This window comes from Atta colombica, unplaced genomic scaffold (assembly GCF_001594045.1).
Source record: "Atta colombica isolate Treedump-2 unplaced genomic scaffold, Acol1.0 scaffold248, whole genome shotgun sequence".
In the NCBI taxonomy this organism is placed as follows: domain Eukaryota; kingdom Metazoa; phylum Arthropoda; class Insecta; order Hymenoptera; family Formicidae; genus Atta; species Atta colombica.
Genome location: NW_017259346.1, coordinates 615,552 through 635,921, shown reverse-complemented (window position 1 = coordinate 635,921; position 20,370 = coordinate 615,552). Strand labels below are relative to the sequence as shown.

Below are 20,370 nucleotides of genomic sequence, written 5' to 3'. Positions count from 1 at the left end.
TTGCATAAGAAAGCAAAATCTAGATAAAAAAATTTTAATTTAATTTTCTTCGTGTTTACATTCAGATTTCGTTAAATTTTTATATTTTACCTATTATTATATCACGATACTATAAGGTATCGGTTGTAAAATCGAAAATGCGTTATATATTAATATAAAAATAATTACGGTCATTTATTCTTTAGCGTGAAAATATTTATCCAAGTTGTCGTTTACGGAATCTACAAAAATTTGAGATGGAAAAGATGGGATAAGAGCTTTCGAGGAAGTGGACACTGTGGACAGCGCATGAATTGAATTTAAGGAAACCAAGAAACGGGGGGAAAAAGAAAAACGATGGGAAATGATGTGGTAGATAAACGACAAGCTCGTAGATTCACTGTAGGATATCGTGTGAGCTTATTGCCTTTCATGAGGACGGCAAGAGTGTTTCCAAGACTGATGGTCAATTCCGGATTTCATCCAATTCTTTTTCGTAAAGTACGATGCCCGAACGCGAATTATAAATAAAGGTAAAAAACACGGCGGCATAAATGTAACCAACCGATTCTAAAAAGCTGGTTTTTTAATTCTTACTTTACAACTACAGCAGAGAGTACAAAATACAGCATGTATAGAGTCTCACATATACTAACAATGATTGGATCGCCTAAATCATGGATCTTATTTGAGAACAAGATTTCGAAAGAAGAAAAATATTAAAAAATTTTATTCTCTTCAGTATTTAATAAAGTTAGGGACTGGTTTACAAACATTGTTTCTTTATGGAGAAATATTTGGTTGAATTAACTGGAATTCTGATGAAAAATTCAGAATTCTGAATCTACTAGAATTCTACTAGAACTCTTTACTTCAAATAAATAATATTCAGAATTTCCGTGGATAACTCTATTAGAATTCTAGTAGATTTAATTAGAAATCTAATAGACTTAATCAGAATTCTGGATTGTTCATTTTCCACCAGAATTCCAGGTAATTCAATTAATATTTGGTCTATATACCTTATTCATCCATATCTTCCTCACACGCTTTCTTACTATAATTACTTATTGCTCTACTTACTATCTCTCTCTATTCTTTCTATCCTTATTATTATCTTCTGTCTTTTATCTATGTCTTAAATATATCATAATCAGTACATGTTTCAGTTATACACTAGAAAAAAAGTTTAGTGCCCTTAGCTGAATTGTTTAGTTGAGATATTTTTAGCAGCAATTAAATAATTTATTTATGTAACAAAAAATTTAGTTGCTTTTGAAAATAATTTCTTCGTTTTAATAAATAACAAAAATTAAATAACAAAAATATTTATTTATATCAACCAAACAATTTATTCAAACAATTTGTTCAATACATATCAATTCACAAAATTCAATACATATCTAAATTTTTGTTGGTGGAATAAAATTTTGATTCATATAGAACAAAATATTTTTCCTAGTATTCATTATATCACCTTCTTTTACTATTTATTTTATTCTATCCTAATTACTATCATGTTTTCTTCCTCTGAATGAAAAATGTTATTCACGCCGAGTAATCCGACGTTAAACGCGATTAAAGTCTCAATTCGCCGCAACATCCTCGCAGCGCATGAGGAGCGCCCTTTCGAAGTCTTTCGTATCTCCTTCGAGAAAATACATCCCTTGGAAAAAACCGGAGACCGCTTACGTTTCGCGCGAATTGAATTAACTTTACGAGACTGCGTTTCCCGGAACGTTCGCTGCCGTATTAATTATAGTGGTGCAGGGTTGAGAGCAGCATCTGCGAGTGACGGCGTCGTCTCGTACGAGAAGGAGGCAAGAGATAGGGTGCCGGGGTAAGAGGAGTTAGAGAGAGAGAGAGAGAGAGAGAGAGAGAGAGAGAGAGAGAGAGAGAGAGAGAGAGAGAGAGAGACGTTCTGGAGGGGTAAGGAAAGCCTAGAAACCCTCGATGCCGTGGCGAACAATAAAGAAATTCCACGATTTTCAGCGGAATGATAGACCGACCGCGAGAGTGCGCGTTGTCATCTTCGCATACCACCGTTCATTCGTTCGTTCGTTCGTTCGTTCGTTCAACATTGAACGAAGCGCGGGTTCTTCGAGTTAATGAAATCCATCGACGCCATGCCGCGGCGAATCGACATCATCTCGCGCGTGGGAAGCTATCCACTATCATCTGAAAAATTAAAAATTGCGACCCGACGCGCGCTTGTCCATCTCTCTTTCTCTCCCTCTCTCTAGAGGGAGCAAATCAAATTCGCTTTTTTCCCTTGAGATTAAAAATCGCGCAATATGAAATCAATTGTCGATCGACAAGATGATTTTCTGCCAAACGAACTCATAGAAGGGTGCAATTTGAAAGGAACATATCCACTGCTTAAAATATTTATAGTTCGCTTGATTACTTTTTGATATGTTATCAGCTTACTTTTAAGTGCTTAATAATCTCTGAAATAATTTTATTAGACTATATCTCAATAATTATATAGGACGTCAAACTGATTGATAGAAAACATTTTGCAACATTGCTTATCATGCTTGAGATTTTTACAAAATTATTTTGATGATCCAACAAAATTATTTTTAGATCTGTATGTAGTTAAATCAAAATTAAGCAAAATTGTTTCTTCAATTATATATAAGCTATTTTTATTCAAATCAATCTGATTTCATAATCAAAAGAAATATAAATTTCGCAGAAGCCAATTTATTCCATAATCTAAAATACACAAATTTTATTGAAAACCTTGAAACTTCAATTCTCAACCATATTATTTCACTGATGTGCTTAGTTTCATTCGTTTTAGCACGATCGAGGGGATGTGACGGAGGAGATATGAAGACTAATGATTTTGTGGGATGACATGATTGAACTCATTGAACGGTTAAAGCTTCTCGTGAATTAACACGTGCTGCGAGATCGATTGCCAGTTGCCACGAGCAACGTCGATAGGCAAACTATCTCGAAAAAATCGTAACGGGCAGAAGTGACACGAATCAAACGGACCCTGTCCCCTTTTAACGCAATCATGCTTTTTATGTGAAAACATCTCGAGGAGTACAACGGCAATGTTCCTTGCGAGATGCAGCATACATAGGTTAAATACTTCCTTACATTTTATTTCATCTCTTCTCTACGCGACGTTTGACATGAGACTCGACGAATCTATGTGTTTGCTGCAACGCAAAATGGCGAATCGGATTCGAGACGCAGATAGAAGCTAGCTGGGTTCCTCAAAATGGACGGAACTTTCGAACGGATGAAATCACCCCGCAGCCACTGCCTCATCTCGAAGATTAAATTCGCGACAAGACTGCGACGATCTTCGTGGCGAAGACGTCAAGCGGGAGGCCGGGTTCAGATCGTAACTCGCGACGTCCCCGTATATTTGCAGGTAGTGTCGACTCATTGAATTCTATTCATCGAGTACCCGGGTTGCGCATCATTCAATTACGCGTTTTCTCTCAACCCCCGCTCCCTATATACTGAGAAGGAGATGAAACTTTTGCAAAATCTCTCCATTTCCGTACAATGCATTATTTGGCACCTATTGTGTTCGATGACGCTCACACATTTGCTTTGCCATTTGTCGAAAAAAATTATGGATAATTTGATGCATGCTTTATTAAAGTATAAGATAATTTTAAAAAAAAGATTGGCTAAATATGGCATAGCATTTTTAATTAGTTGCAGCAACCAATTTTTAAAAATGTTATGATGTATTTTATCATCTAATTTGTTGTAGCAGTCAATTTTTTCTTTCAGTGTATAGAAATAAGGTGAAATCAGAAGATGAGAAATTAATTCCTAACCTGCGAAGTTTAAAGATCTATAATTAAGTTCTTTTAACCTGTTTATTTTTGTAACTGTGAATGTGCACTGAAAATTTTGTATCTAATGTCTTATACCATCACGTTAAGAAATTAATAGAATGTTAATATAATCTTTTATCCTGTTATATAGATGTCATTGGATGTCAGCTGATTGTAGGATTCAATCACAAGATTTATTCAAGCCGACGAAAAGACGTGAACTATAGCTTGATTATTTATTTTATACACATATTATTCAAAAAGTAATGGAACTGTAAACTGACAGAATAACGTGAGTTACAAGTAAGGAACATCGTCGTTTACTCCTCGTCATCGTTCGTCCTTTGTGAAATTGGATCTTTGTAAAAATGAAGCTAAAATAAACTCCAAATCAAGTTGATTATCAAGATTATCAAGTCAATAAATCCCAAAATGGAACAAACTCCTAGGGGGCGTTAATTGTTTCTCATTCACAAATATTAATCTTTTTTTGATATTACAAATCATACAATGTACTTTACAATAAATGCACGTTTCAATACTTCCACAGATCCACGGAAATATATTTTAAAAAATATTACCTGCGATTTTGATTTTGCCTAGTAATATTACAAAAAATATTTATACACGTGCGTGCGAGTATAACGATAATTTAAATTATCGTTATACTCAATTTGAACGCTAAAATTATTAATAGAGATACTTAGTGAAGAGATCGCTCTCGACGAAGTTGACCCTAGGCAATATTCGATCTATTTGGATCGCTCTCGTTATTTCAATGATAATCTCCTATCTCCAGATTCTCTCACTTCGTTAATCACCCACCATCCATCGCTATATAAAACTTTACGGCTAAAACTGATTAGCGATGATTCCTTTAGCAACAAGTTGCACCTCGTGTGTTTTCCTCAGGAGTTTCCTAAAATCAACAAGTGAATTCACTTCCTGCCTGGAATTTCTATATTGCTTTCGCGTTCGACTCCACAGGTGGCAAACTAGCAATGAGAACGATTTTCTGGGAAGTCCACCGCGCGAAAGGGGTTGGCTCGTTTATTTATCTGCCTCTTAACAAACATAACGCACTCACGCGCAGTGGAAGAATTTCCATCTCGCGTTTCTTCATTAACCAATGTTCAGAACCCGCGAATATCGAAAATAGATGGCGATGACGCGTGTATATATCGGCGCTATCTTTGTTTCTGGAATGTGATAAGAGCCGTTTTAATAAAGAGCCGAAGGGACGTTGACGACTCATATAGAGAATTCTTCGCAATCTTTGCATTCCTTTGTAGCCTCGAAGTAAATTCCGCACGAATCGCACCATTCCCAGGCGGCTGATGTCGGAGAATCTTGATTACGTTCGTGTGTTATGCGTTAAGACGAAAATTATAAACCGATTCATCTTTTATTCCTTTTTACTGTTTCTCAAAAAGCTCTACACTATATTTGACAATGTCAAGAGCGTAGAAACGTATTTAGATACAAAATTGCGAGACAATTCTCAATTTCAACAAATCTCAATTCGTTCTATTTAATTTTATTAACTAAAATTATAGAAGAAGCTTATTTCATTTATTATTATTTATTTTATTTGATAATCACGTAGAATCATAAATTAATTATTGATGATAAAGAATATCTGTACTGACGTGGAATAAGGAAAAAAACAAATAAATAGCTACAGATAGATACTGTCGATTCTGTTAAAGATTGACACATTTGAGAAGGGGTGGATCGCGAGGGAATGGATGATACAGAGACAATATGGGGGCGTCAACAATCGCCTCGGTGGAGGGAGACGAATGACCAGAGTAATGTCGAAATAGGCCACGCGAAAGAGGAATTCATTGGCTGTAAGGTGGGGAGGAACGAGAGAAATAGAAATAACGGACGAAAATGAGAGGAACAAGCAAATAAATTTAGTTATTATTTTAGAAATGGATAAAAAGGGAAAAGAGAAGAGAAGGAGAAGAGAACAAAAAGAAATTAGCTTGCGTGTTGTGTAAAGATGTACGTGTGTGTCAACGTTTTGTATGCGCATGTGTGTATGTGTGTGTGTGTGTGCAATGAAGAGAGAGAAATGTATAGTCAAAAGGCAGGAGGCGGAAGCAGGACTAAAAGAGATGGCGAACAGGTGGGAGGGCGAGAGGACGCGAAGTGCGAAGGGGTGAAAACGGGGAACCCAGTGACCATGCGCTCTGCCGGCGGCTGGGGGCTTCTGGATCTTTTCGAGGATCAAGAAGAGGACGTCGAAGAAGCACGAGAGACGCAGACGGTGGTGGGCAGAGAGAGCGACGGCTCCAGGCCGGCACGAGCGAGGTGAGATGCGCCCTTATCGCCCTTATCGCTCTCAATCGTCCGTGCAGTATCTATCGGAGTGCCCTGACACTCCTCGCCAACCGGATCGCGACCTCGACGGCTAGCAACGATAGCGGCGATACAGGACCGGAGAACGCTCGCTCCGGCCGAACCGACCGATCTCAGTGAGTATCTTCTTCATAAATATAATTTTTAATGAAACTTTGGAATGTGTATAGAAAACTAGTACATAAAAATAAGATTAATAAACATCGAGTAGTCCGTTAATATACTCACAAACAGTGATTCGTATCTAATCTATCGTCACTAAGAAGAGACGCACTAATACGTGGGCAGTTAAATAAGTTAGTGACTTTTTAAGAGAAGCCTATATTAAAAAATAAGTCGAATTTTGATTTAAAAGAAGTAAAAAAAAATCACTGATCTATCATACTACTCATATATAATTTCAATCATTTTTTTATATACACTGTTAAATTTATAACTGTTAAATTCATATCAAATTACACCTAATTTGAGTTTATTTTTAATTATTTCTATAGGTTGGTATCGCGCCTACTCAATATATTATCAATTTGACTAAAACAATGAAATTAAACAATTCAATTCAAGAAAATGTATATTAAATTTGATTCGAATTTAGTTTATTGTTTACTAAATGCATACGTTAATATGGATATTTATTCTAAAACTAATCACAGAATAGATTGATTTACATTTTAATAAAAATTAAAAATAATGAAATATTATTCAACTTAAGAGATTGAATTATGAGATTGAGTTAAGAGATTGTTCCTTTGATATCTAATAGTGTATATTATATGCATTTAATGAACAATAAATTAAATTCGAATCAAATTTAATATACACTTTCTTCCTCGCAACCACGAACCATCTAAACGCAACGCCACGTTAGACATAATAAGAAATACTGGCTATTTTACGGTCCGTGCCGCGATTTATTAGGTGAAGTATCCTTACGCTCGATTCACATGTCGGCAAAGCACCGACGGCTATATGAATCGAGCGTAAGGATACTTCAGCCAATAAATTGTGGCACGAACCGTAAAATAGCCATAGTATTTCTTACGATTATGTCTAACGTGGTGTTGCGTTTAGGTGATTGTTGCGAGGAAGAAATAGATATATATTATTAGATATCAAAAGAGCAATAGTAACCAACCCAATCTCTTGATAATGTTTCGTTATTTTTAATTTCCATGTACATTAAAATGTAAATCAATCCAGTCTCTGATTCCTAGCACGTTTATAGGTGATAAAGCACGAAAGAGTTACTGTATTTTCGCCTTAAACGTCATGAATATAGGAAGATCTTTTCAGAGAATAAACTGAAACGATTTTAAAACAATTTTTTGTGGTGTTAGACATATTTGAAGAAGGTAATTTGACTTCATCAGGAATAAATTTTTGTTTGTATGACATATCTCATTTATTACATAATACAGTTCAATTATTTGGTAACGGTTGAAAGCGGAGATTTAATTTGCTATATAAACGAGTTATCACGCTGTTAAATGTTTAATTAATAATTCATATTGCGGAATTATACGCGCTTAAGTAATGTGGTCGATAAGCGCACTGTACTTTACCGAATTATATTAATTAATATAAATTGTTAATTGTAATTAATAAATTATCTGTGCGACATAATAATATTGTTCTTCGCGATAATAAGCTACTATCAAAAATTGTCAGTAACATTTTAATTTACATCATCATATACAGTCAATGATTCCTGCCTTAGAAATTAATGAAATAATATTTGATTTTTGTCAAATAATATCGTTTCAAAAAATGAAATGTTAAAGTATAATTGTATTCACATAATATAAAAATCAAGAAATATTAGAATAAAGTGTTATTAAACAAATAAGTTATTCCATTTAATTGATACCATTATTCATAAATTAACAAAAATAAAGGAAGGCTTTTTTCGAGTGAAAAACTGAATATCACTTATTAAAAGTTGCACTTAAATCATAATTTAAAAAATCATATATTTTGACTATTTAATGTGGCTGTCTTTAATGATACGAATATGCAATCAAAAGACTATTACAAATTAAACCTCGCACTACATAAAACGTTATACCTTCTTCAAATTTTACATTCATTAGTGATTTGTAATTTTTTGAATTGCTTAGTCACGTACATTGAATTATAACATAATTGTAGTCTTATCATCTTATCATTGTTACAATCTTCCGTGAATTTCACGGAACAAATTCCTTTCTCAAGAATTATGATTCACCAATCACTGTTTTAATTTGTAATGGTCTTAATTGATAATTACATCATTGAAGAAGTGATCACATTAAATGATCAAAATGCATTTAATTTTTAAAATTATGTGTGCGTGATTTGAATGTTAATTTTAATAGCACATGACGCCCATCTTGATTCGAATAGCTCTCCTTTATTTTCGTCAATTTATGAATTTATATTAATTAAAGTCTGATTTATAATTTTTTAAAATTACATTCATCGATATTTTAAATTCTCAATTTTAAAAAAAGATAAGGAAACTAGAATTGATTATATCCTCTTTGTCAATGAGACAGATGTCAGTATCACACCACGGGTCTATAATAACCACTACATCAACGTGTTAAGCGTGTCCGCAGTATTATTCGCCTGCCAGATACGTTTACGGAATCTTTAGACTCGTTGACACGTCACCGAGGTATCCCTTAGTCGCGTAACACCGGATTTCCTGATCGTGATCCGCGGCTCTAGAACAAACACCCTCATTTCCACGTGTCATTCGCAGTTTCTGGCACCGATCTTCCTCGCTGAATTCGCGTCAAAGAACAGTTGGATCGAGAGAGTCAGCGCAAAAGATGAATTCCAGAAGATATGAGTTCTCGCACGATTTCAGAAAACCCGGGCCACTCCCGAAGACTGTTCTCTCTCAATTTTGTTAGAATATTTTCTCGATAGAGCGGGTCTTGAAGCAAATTAAATATATCATATGACTTTCAAAAATTATGTTTTACAAACTTATATTATGGGTTTCTGCGATTACTTGATAATTTTAAAAGAACAAAAAATAAGATCCAAGCCTGAATGATAGAACATTATAAATGCGAGACGAAAAGGCGATATCCTTCGTCTCTCGTTGTCGCCCGGCTTCTGACACAGGAACAAGCTAGTGAGAGGGTTGGGACTTCAACCTCGTAAGGTTAATAGAGTGATCGGTAACAAGGTTATAAAGCAATCTGCATAACCCTGTCCAGTACTTTACCCGACCTACGGGTTTCATATTACTGCGAGCGGTGTCGTAATTACTGTCTCTAATGCGATTACCGGATCGACAAGACCGGTAACCGAGGGACTCTGTGAGATCTTTTTCTGGTTTTTAATTGCTCCGTTTTTTTCTTCATAATTACTTCTCTCTCTTTTGTCTCAATAAAATCTTTAGCAAAATATAAGATATAAAGAAAGAGGTTAACGTATATGTCTTTTGACTTTAGGGTTCCTTTTTCGAAATGAATTTAAAAAAAAATGATTTGATTTTTCCTTTAATCAAATTTTATTCAATTTAAATCCATAACAATTAAATTAAAAAAGAAGAAATGAAATACATGAAAGAAATTAAAAACTGTGATGAATATTGTTTGTTTTTTCTTTGTCAGCAATATTGGAATTTAAAGAAGATAGTTAAAATAGTTTTATCAGAGGAAAAGTAAAGAATTTAAAAAACTGTGTAGAATTTTGTTTCCGAGGAAATGAAATATGAGAATTGATAACTTTAGCTAGATTATTTTTACTATATTTTTTTAAATTAGAACCTACGTAAAATTTATCGGAATGTCTCACGCTTTATTCGCGACTCCTTTAAACGGCAGAGGCGTTAAGAAAGAACCGATAGGATAGCGGTAAATTCATTTACGCACGATCGAAGACGTAATTTTATTTCCAGAGTTCCGTCTCTGATCTCGTCTCGTCTGAAGTCTCGTTTCACGGCTATCCGAGTTTGATTTACATCCGATCCCTTCCTCGCATTACGATACGCGATGGAAGAAACGTAACGCATTGCCTGGACTCGAATCGCCTCTAATTTTGCGAGCAACCAGGCGCGAGCTAAATTGAAATTTATCTATGAAACGATACGAGATACATCGTAAACGAGAGTATAATGCGTCTTTTCCTCATGCACGATTCTTTCAATCCTTTCAGATCCCTTCAATCTTCGACTCTCAGAGAGTATTGTCAGTTAATAATTCTAAGGATATTTCATTTTCTTTTAATTTAGTACTTAAATACAGATATTATTTTGTAAGAAATAAAATAAAATAGGCCAGTATTTATTACGATGTGAAGTTATATTTGTTGCAAAAAAGATTTGATATTGATCTTCATGTTTTATAATAAAATTTATTTATACTAAATTCCGACTAATTTTTATAGTATTGTACTAATGTAGGATTTACTACAATTTTTATTTATATAAAATTCTGCATTTGTTTAAAATTGCTCATTATAATTGAAATATTAATATTATAAATATAATAAAGAACGCCAATAATACAATAGATCAAAGTTAGATGATATGAATACAATATATATTCTCAATTTAAATTTAATTATCTTAGATGTGATTGTGCGCCGAAACATTCGGACATCCTGACTGAGATAATATTTTTCACAATAAATTCTTTACCGAATTAATTTAGAGAGGATTATTTCATTATATAGAAATGTCCGAATGTTTCGGCGCACAATCATTTGAGATAATTAAATTTAAATTAAGAATATATATTGTATTCTAACTTTGACCAATTATTGGCATTCTTCATCATATTTATGTATATCATTTACACGGTCGTATTTATTCTTAAAATATTATTACAAGGTGATAGACATAATTTAAATGTATAATCTTCCTTTATATCTATAAAATTGTTATATCTATGAATTTATTTATTGGATTACTTCGATACAATAAAATATGTGCACAATGAGTGTCTTCAAAAAAACAGTAATACTTATCGCTGATTAAAATAGATTAATTAACTATAAGCTGCAGCAAATGTACATTTAATCTCTTTATCAATATGTAATTCTGTACAATAATTATATAGAATGTTTCAAAAATTACTCTTGCAAATGTTTTAAATAATTTCGAAGAAATTTCTTAGAAAATTAAATAATATGTTTCACTATAAAACCATTTAATTTTTTTTTTACACACTCTCTTAGTTCTTACTGAAGCTAAAAAGTATTATATTATAAACATCTTTACTTATTATAATATTCTTAAAATTAAAATATAACAATATTATTATTGTTATTCTAGTTTAAAGTTTAATTTTATAACTGCTTAAAGTCGAAAGTAATTGATATATCATCTTAGTAAATTAATACCAACTTTTCCAACTTGTAATTTAACTCATCCGGCTTGTAATTTATCCGAAAGAAACTAATTTTCTTTTGTAGACTGTACTGTCATCAGTCTCTACTTAGAGAATCTTTCATCTTATCAAGACTTTTCCGCCTCTTCTTATGCGCCTCTAATTAACAGGTGGTGCTATTGTTACAATCCGGCGGACAATCCGTCGGCGAAATAGCTGCCGAGATGTATGCATGGAGTATCAGTGTTAAAACATGCATAACGTGCGACGTACTCTACCTAATGTGTCGGGAAAAAATTCAATTCATCGCGATGACGATGTAAGTAAATTATGATCTGAGATATTGATATTAATGCTCATTATTAATGCGCGAGTGATGGAAAAATATCCCGAATGTTACGAAACCAGCACGAAATCGTCCGTTGTGTTCCATGAAGATGAATCCGGGTTAATGTACTCGAGTTAACTTTGTGTATGAAGTTTGAGATATTCGGGGTATCAGAGACCACGACGATCGCATCGACAGCAACGATGAAACTTCATAATACATAGTGATTTTATACGAAGGTAACATGATTTCGCGATGAGACATAACTCGCTTATCATGCAATATCGCGCGACAAAGGGAGGAGCCAGAACACCCACCATCTTTGACATAATTGCTTCGGATTACGATAAAGCGTTAATAATGCATGGCAAAGAGAGTATGTCAACGGTATTATTGCGAGCGTTACGTGCTGCGTATAAATATATGTGTAGCAGGCAAAAAATTTCTATTAACATGAGTATCTACTTTGAAGGTTAAATATTAAAAATAAAATTTCATGTCGTCGATAATTTGATTGTTGCTAATTGAGATTGCGAAGCCGGGAGCGACATACTGCGCAGTTTTATAGATATTCCAAGAATTTTTTCTTGAAGAAGCGTTTATGAAGACATCGACTGAATGCAAGAAGATTACACTTCATGCACATATAGTCACAACATTAAAGATACCCAAATCTCTATCTGGTTCGGTCGTCAACCTACTTGTTGAGATCCAAAGCAACAGTTTGCCTTTTAAGCTATCTGCATCCCTCTTCATTCATATCTCCATTCTCCTCTTATTAGAAGCCTCTTATCGATCGATCCTCATGAATGTTTTTATTCATAATTAATCGGCTATCTGTACTATTTTCTCTTCTCACAGAAATGTTATATAAATCAAAATTGCATTATGGCCTCGCTCGATAATTCTGAATATGTTATATACTCAAAAACTGTTCGTAAAATAATATTTTTATAGAACATGTAAATATGTAAATATTAAAATTTTTTCTCGTTTATTTATATATGAATGTTATTATTCAATATGAAATGATAAGATTAATAGGAAATAAAGAGTTAAGAGAATATTATAAATAATGGCATATTCGAAGAAAATTGATTTCACATTTATCAAAGAATCTGCGAATAATACAGTCGAGAGGTACACCCGATACAGCGAGACATAGCAACCAGAACTAATTGGTTCTTAAAGTAGGAACTAACCCTACGTAGGGCGCAACTTCGTCTGCGGAACAGCGAAGAGAAACTTAAAGGACTGCTTCCCTTCCATTGTTGCCTATAACTCTGCCATTGTATCTTTAAGGAGAAAGAGAGAAGGAGATCAATCTAACATGTATAATTATAAAAGCAGACATAATAATAATTAAGAAATTGTGACGAAATGTAGAAATTTTATATGATGACATGTTAATATTCGCGAAAACGTATTAAATAAAGTATTGTATAAACATTTCCATCAACTATACATGACAAAAAATCAATAAATATTGACCTATTTTTATTTTAATTTCAAATTATTTTAAAATAGATTCGCTAATAATTTATTTTAAAAACAAAAAAAAATACAAAATGTTTTGTTGAATTATTAATTAAATTAATTAAAAAATTATAAAATATTATTTAAACAAAAATTAGTACATTGATTAATTATTGTCGCATATAAGTGCTCGTGATTATTAGTATTGAAACACGTGCAAGTGAAGAATTTTTATTGGTGCTTCGCACAATTCCGCGAACCTTCGTCGCGTCGGTTTCAACCATTCATGCGAAAATAAGTTCAATTTCGGAACGTGTTACCGTGAAACGACGGGATTTTCTATTTCCTTTATTATATGTGAAAAATTCCGACGATTCGCAATTCGCACGCGGAAACGGCCGGCTACGCAGAGTGGTCACGTTTTACAATAAATCCCGCGCGCTGACGGCCGACACGACTTTTCTATTAGCTGAAATGACGAAAACTTTGGTCAGTTGATCTCATGTATGCAGTGCGATAGCGTAATCTGCCATATCGCGTACGAAACTCATACCAACGCGGGTGAATCGACATAACGAGCGTCGATGAGTCGGCAGATCCCCGCAACCACTTCATCAAGCCGCTACCGAGAAGTTGCTGTCAATCGCAAAACGATCACCCCATACCCTTTCAACGACTCGTATCGCCTGTCAACCACCTCTTCAGAATCTCGGGACTATATTGTCGAGCTTTGCGTATATAAGCGCTTCATCCAAAATTCGCATCTCGCGCTTGCAATTATGCATGATTACATCGAGCTTATTAGATTAGAACCTAATAGAATACACGAATATTTCATGCCAAGAAAGGAGGTAGAGGTAGATCATACATACATTGTCTTCCTGTATTAAAATCTACAATTAATTGCGCAAAATTGATTTTGAGACACGTCTTCTCTACGAATAAAAAAGAAAGCTTTCATTCAATCATAAGTAAATATTTGATAGAAGAAGTGACGCTATATATATATATAGTTTGTTTGGAAAAGAGATTGAAAGGGCTTTTTATATACCGTAACTGTCGTGTTTTAAAAGAGTAAGCACACATCTATCGCAGCGGGAACAAGACGGGCGACAAATCGGGAGAAAAAAAAGGATCTCCGTAGGATTGGAAGGCATACGACGTTAGATTGATCGGGGGATGTTTCCAATGGGAATAGCCAGCACTGCCAGCAAGTTATGGAGACGCGGGGACGTTCAACATCCCATCGTGTGCTGCGAGTACGAAAGCCCAGTACAAACAGAAGCGCGTCTTGCGGTCATTCTTTGTCGTAATTACCAAGAAGATAAGAGAACGAGGAGCGGGTGAAGGTGGAGGAGAAAGAGGGTTGAAAGGGGGGAGGGAGGGGGGGGGGATCAGAAGGGAGTCAGTCATGGCGGAAGGTAGCGGAGCTTATAAGTGGCACGAGTGGGACGCGGTCTTTCCCGAGAATAATGCGCGCGGACCCCAGGGAGTTGGCTTTCAGGAAAATGCTGATTGCTTCCCCGGCTCTCACGCTCCTTTTCCCTTCATAGCAATTCTCCATCCGCCTATCCCTTTCCCCCTTCTCCTTTCCACGCTATCAATCTTCGACTTCGTCAGTGACGGAGACGTATAATCCGCCGTTTGCGTATGCGTGCATGCGTATAGGTCCCCATGGCTTCTTCTCTGCCTCTTCGGCCCTTAAACAACTCTTATCTCGCGATACCAACAGCTTTGTGCTCTTTTCATTTCGCGGGGGTCTCCACAACAATCAAGCGTAGGGACATGCTATCATCGGTCCTATTATTTGATAATTCTTTTCACTTTGAATAAGAAGAGGAAAGATACGATTATCCATAGACAAAAGAACGGTAGATCGAAGGAATTCTTTCGTTTGAATCACACTCAAGTTAAATCAAAGGTGAGAAAAGTGTCCGGTAGAAATATAATGCATCAATTGCGTTTTGATTCGCTTTACAGTGAAATTCTTACGCGACGCTTCTTAATGAAAAATAGGATAAAGTACTCTGAACGCGCGAGACAGCGCTGAAAGTCGCAATAGCCTTTGATGCCTGCCTTTTCAAAGGGCGAGCATGAAAATTAGGTGGACTAAAAGCGTGGGGTAACCGAGTTATGACGAATAAAAGAGAAGCGGGCATCACGCGCGCGGAACGTGGGTCGGGGGGCAGGACGACGCAGGTACTATTAAAAGCCTGTAATTAATGTGGTTAATTGTATTGCGCTAAACGAACGTCGAGTCGATAGCGAGTTTCAACGAGAAACGGAAGCGGGTGCTTTCTAGAAAACTTCGACAATTAAGACTGCTGTACTTGATACAATCGTGCGAATGTTACTCGTTATTAAAGGAAAAAGTTGGCGTTAAAAGAAATCGCGAACGACAAAAACAAAGATCTTTAAAAAAAACTCATATGTCTTTGTAACATTTAAATAATATTTCATTTGTTTAAAAGCAAAAGTAAAGTTTTATTTTTTATATTATTCTCTCTCTCTCTCTCTCTCTCTCTCTCTCTCTCTCTCTCTTTCTCGCATAAAGCTTTTTATAAAATCTGTCTTCTTCGAAATGTCATTGATTTTAACGCTCAATTGAGCTTCTCTAAACGAAAAGTAATCTTCTGGAAATATTATAGGTATAACTTATTTTTTACGTTATTAAATCTTCATTTATCTGTGAAATTAATGTCGCATATGTACATCCTCACGAATACTTAACTTGATACAAATTTAACACAAGCTATAGTATTTACTTTATGAAATTGGATTTGTATGTATAATTATCTTTTCTTCTTACTTAAGAATAATATTCTTTTATCTTTCTATATCATTAAAAATGTTTGTACAGGAGTAGAATAATAAATCAATCCTTTTATTTATGTAACTTCTTTTTTTCACTAATAAAAACTAATTCAAATGACAATGTAAATTTTTAGTCTTAAATTAGGATTAATTTAGTCCTATTGTTGATAATCACTTTTGTGTTATAAATATATTAAAATAAATTTGACATGCACATTTTAAAAAAAAGTGTACAATTAAATTGAACATGGTATTTATTTAGCGAATAAATAAAAATTAAGTAGAAAATAATAAATAATAAATGAACATCATTTATGTGCGTAAAATCTTTAAAAAGATAAAATTCATTGCAAGCATTTCAAAACTAATCCTGAAGGTAAGTGGGAAAGATACGATTTGCCCAAATCGACAAGAAATTGTGAAAGAGTAAATCGCAAATTTTGACCACTTTCCACAATTGACAGTTTTCAGCGAAGACGATTTTATCTTCTGTTAAAGCAGATGCGTCTTTTCCGGCATTCAGACTATTTCCGTCTTTCCCATTCAAGATTTTTTCCAGTAGAAACTACTCGCGCGATTTTGTTCTTTAATATTGCTTATAATTTGAACATAAAGCATCAAAAAGGAAATTTCGCTCCAATAATCATAAATCCATCTAAGATTTATGTGACATTACCTAACCGCCTTATAAAATATACGCGAGTACGCCTTAATTTATTAATTCATCAATGTTATCTTCGAAAGAAATGTTTTCACAAATACAATATTTTAGTAATAAATAATCATTCTCTAAATCGATTAATATTTAATTACTAATGTCTTAGCTCTTCGGAAAAGTATCGTTCGATACTTTAGTGTTTATATTAATTAGTGTTCACAGGGTGTCTAATGTCTTTTTTTAAAACTACACGAGAAAATCGACAAATGTAGTAGATTTATAAATGTAACAATTAATTAATTGAAAAATGTTCGAAGGTGAATGCGGTAAAATATCAACGCAATACTGGGTTCGATTGTTTAGCTTCGTGAAAGGATTCCGTTGGAACGATTGATTGATTTTTCGTAATTTCTATTTACCACTTCTCTATGAAAACAGGTACATGATGTCCACGTTGAATTCATATTTTACGTGAATTACATAGAAACATCATCAACATCATCGATGGATATCATCGACATAATATTACATAATATAACGTTGTGATTTCATTGTCAAATTCGAATAAATTTTCCTAAATTTCAATGAAAATTCTATTTTCTAGATACTTCTATATAAATTTTAATATACAGGGTATCTGATAGTTGTCCTGACAGAGTTTGTGGAACGAACTAAACTGAGATAGAAAGTATTCTACCATTTTGCAATTTTCGCAATAGTTAACAAGATATTATTGCTAAAAATTGTCGAAAATTGATCTTCGATCATTTTTTTATTCAAACACTATCAACTTTACAGAAAAACTGCAAGCGATAAGAAAATTGTTTATTTTCTTCTCATAGAACTCTACGAATTTTTTCAGAATTTTTTATCAACTTTTTAGTACTGCATTTTCTCATTTTTAATATGAAAAAATACGGTATTGAAAAATTCTGAAAAAATTCTAAAAAAATTTTTAGAGCTTTATGAGAAGAAAGTAAACAATTTTCGCATCTTGCAGTTTTTCTGTAAAGTTAATAGTGTTTAAGTAAAAAATTATTGAAGACCAATTTTCAGCAATTTTTAACAATTAATATCTTGCTAACTATTGCGAAAATTGCAAAATGATAGAAAACTTTCCGTCTCAGTTTAATCCGTTCTACATGTGCACGAACTTTGTTAGAACAATTATCAGATACCCTGTATAATCCACATAGAATTATTCAACTAAAGCTGCTCATTCGCGAACAATATGCGATATCGTTAAATGAACGCGGCAGAATTCTATATATAATATTCTCGTAAATAAAAAGTATACATAGAAAGAATAAAAGACGCAGTATGAAAATTTTCACCTATATTCTAAAATAATTTCTTGAAGAAGAATCCAAAATTGGGTTTCAAAATAAAAAATATATTTTGACAGCACAATTTTATTTAGTTAAAAAAATTTAAATCGGACTCTCAAACTTTAAAATAATAAATAACAATAAGATTAAAGCCAATGAGAATCAGCGCGGAAATAGGTATTAATTCATGTAAAATACTTCAATTTGCTAGATGATACAGCATTATTTCGAAATCTTTAATTCGAAATAAGAGACAAGATTTCGGAATAAAACTGCACATCATCTATCAAATTGAAGTATTTTACATGAATTAATACCTATGCATACCTATTCCCGCGCTGACTCTCATTGGCCTTAATCTTATTGTTATTTATTATTTTATTTAGTTTTATATGACAATTAATTTAGAGACTTGTGTGTGATATTCTTGAAAGTTATATATGCCAAAATGCATTCATTATATAACTGTTAGGTATAATTCTTATATATGTGTATATCTACGTAAATATTACGAGAAAACTCTTAGGAGAAAATCGATCAAACATATAATAATTAATTCAATTTTCACATGGATTTCAGTATTGTTATTGAACGAAATCCATTCAACTGTTACGTGGATTTCATTTGATAGTGAAAGGAGCATCAATAAATAATACTTCATACCTGGTGTGTCTTCATTAGGTTTAATTCTTAACTTGCAAGAGCGCGACGAAAAGTACGCGATATTCAACACAACGAAATTTTATTTACGCATCTTTCAAATCTCTTGCTGTTTATATTGCCAATGTTGTAGAACATTAGAGGAAGGATAAAATTTGAGAATGGGAGGTGGAGACTGGAGCGGTTGGTTGCAACGATGCCGGCAATCTCGGAGGCTCGTTCTCGTTATCGTCGCCATCGCATTGCTGCTGGATAACATGTTGCTGACGACCGTAGGTAAGCGTTGTAGTCTATTAATATTTCTGTCATTATATCGCATGGCGTACGACATTAATTAATTCCGACCTCTCATGTCAGCACAGTTTCAACATGTTATTGCTTAATTAGCTATGTAAATTTTTTATATAGTGTAATTTTTTATATAGTATAGTTTTTTATATAGATATTTGTGCAATATTTATATTAAATATTTCTGGCAATTATATCGAAAAATTAAACTCTTATTAATTTTAATGTATTATAGAAAATTTAAGCTAATCTCGTTCTTTCTGATAGTTTCCTTTTTCGGATTTTAGAGTTGCCTCTTTAAATCATAACTTTAAGTTCTAATAGGTCAAGTATTCAGAATCATTAACTTCATTACTTTTTCTTCAACTATGATCTCGTGGTTCGTTATAAGATTAACAAACTTTAAAAGAGATTAAATCATAATATACTACTCTAAATATCTGACTGCACTTACTGCAAAGTAAAAAAAGAAAGATGTTCTTGAAGATATGATTAATATCGTAAATAAATTGTTAAAATAAATGTAATGTATAAATGTACAATCAATTCATAAAATAAGAAGAGAATTGTAAAAGAATTTTTATTGATTACTATTTATTATATTTATTTAAAGCTTAATCTCAGGGACATTGGAATTTCGTTTTTTTAATTCTAATATTGCTGACAAAAGAACAAACAATATTCATCATAATATTTTTAATTTTTTCATTCTTTTATTTTCTATTTAATTGATATAAATTTAAATTAAATAAAATTTAATTAAATAAAAATTTTAATTACTTTTATCTAATTTAAAAAATTCGTTCCTAATGAGATGAATTTATATTATTGCACGGTACATTATATATTTTTCTGATTTTTAATACCTTTATCACCATTCCTTGCTCAAATTCTGTCGACGCTCTTCTCGGTGGTAAACTTATGTTTAATTCAAAAAACGTTCGTTTATCGTACTGGACCGGAATGTCGAAAGAACATATTGACTTTTGTATATCACGCCGCCAATCCAGATAAGTGGTCATGCATTTATGTAGCGTGATCGTTACAAATATATGACCTACAAACATCGTCACGGTTGTCGAACAAATCGTGAAATCCACTTTGTTGTAAAAAATTCTTTTTAATTAATTATGAATCTATACGTATTGTATATTGTAACTACAATACAAATAAAGTTTTTATTTATAATACTTTTGAATTTTTTTTATAATAAATTTATCTTTACAAACTGATAATTAAATAATTTTCAGTACTTATAAAATAATTAAATTTTCATGATAATAAATTCTAAAAAATTATTCGAGATGTAAATAAACGAAAAAAAAAAAAA

The 20,370-nt window shown here is 33.1% G+C and overlaps 1 protein-coding gene across 1 annotated transcript in view; it reads left to right on the top strand.

Annotated features, from left to right (window-relative positions):
- The first annotated feature begins 6,061 nt into the window (after positions 1–6,061).
- Positions 6,062–20,370, top strand: part of LOC108688899 (synaptic vesicular amine transporter) — a 19,534-nt gene continuing 5,225 nt past the window's right edge. The window contains exons 1-2 of the mRNA XM_018195439.1: positions 6,062–6,277; positions 18,886–19,028. Coding sequence (XP_018050928.1) covers positions 18,914–19,028 — 115 coding nt within the window. The 5' untranslated portion in view covers positions 6,062–6,277; positions 18,886–18,913. The remainder of the gene's footprint in view (positions 6,278–18,885; positions 19,029–20,370) is intronic.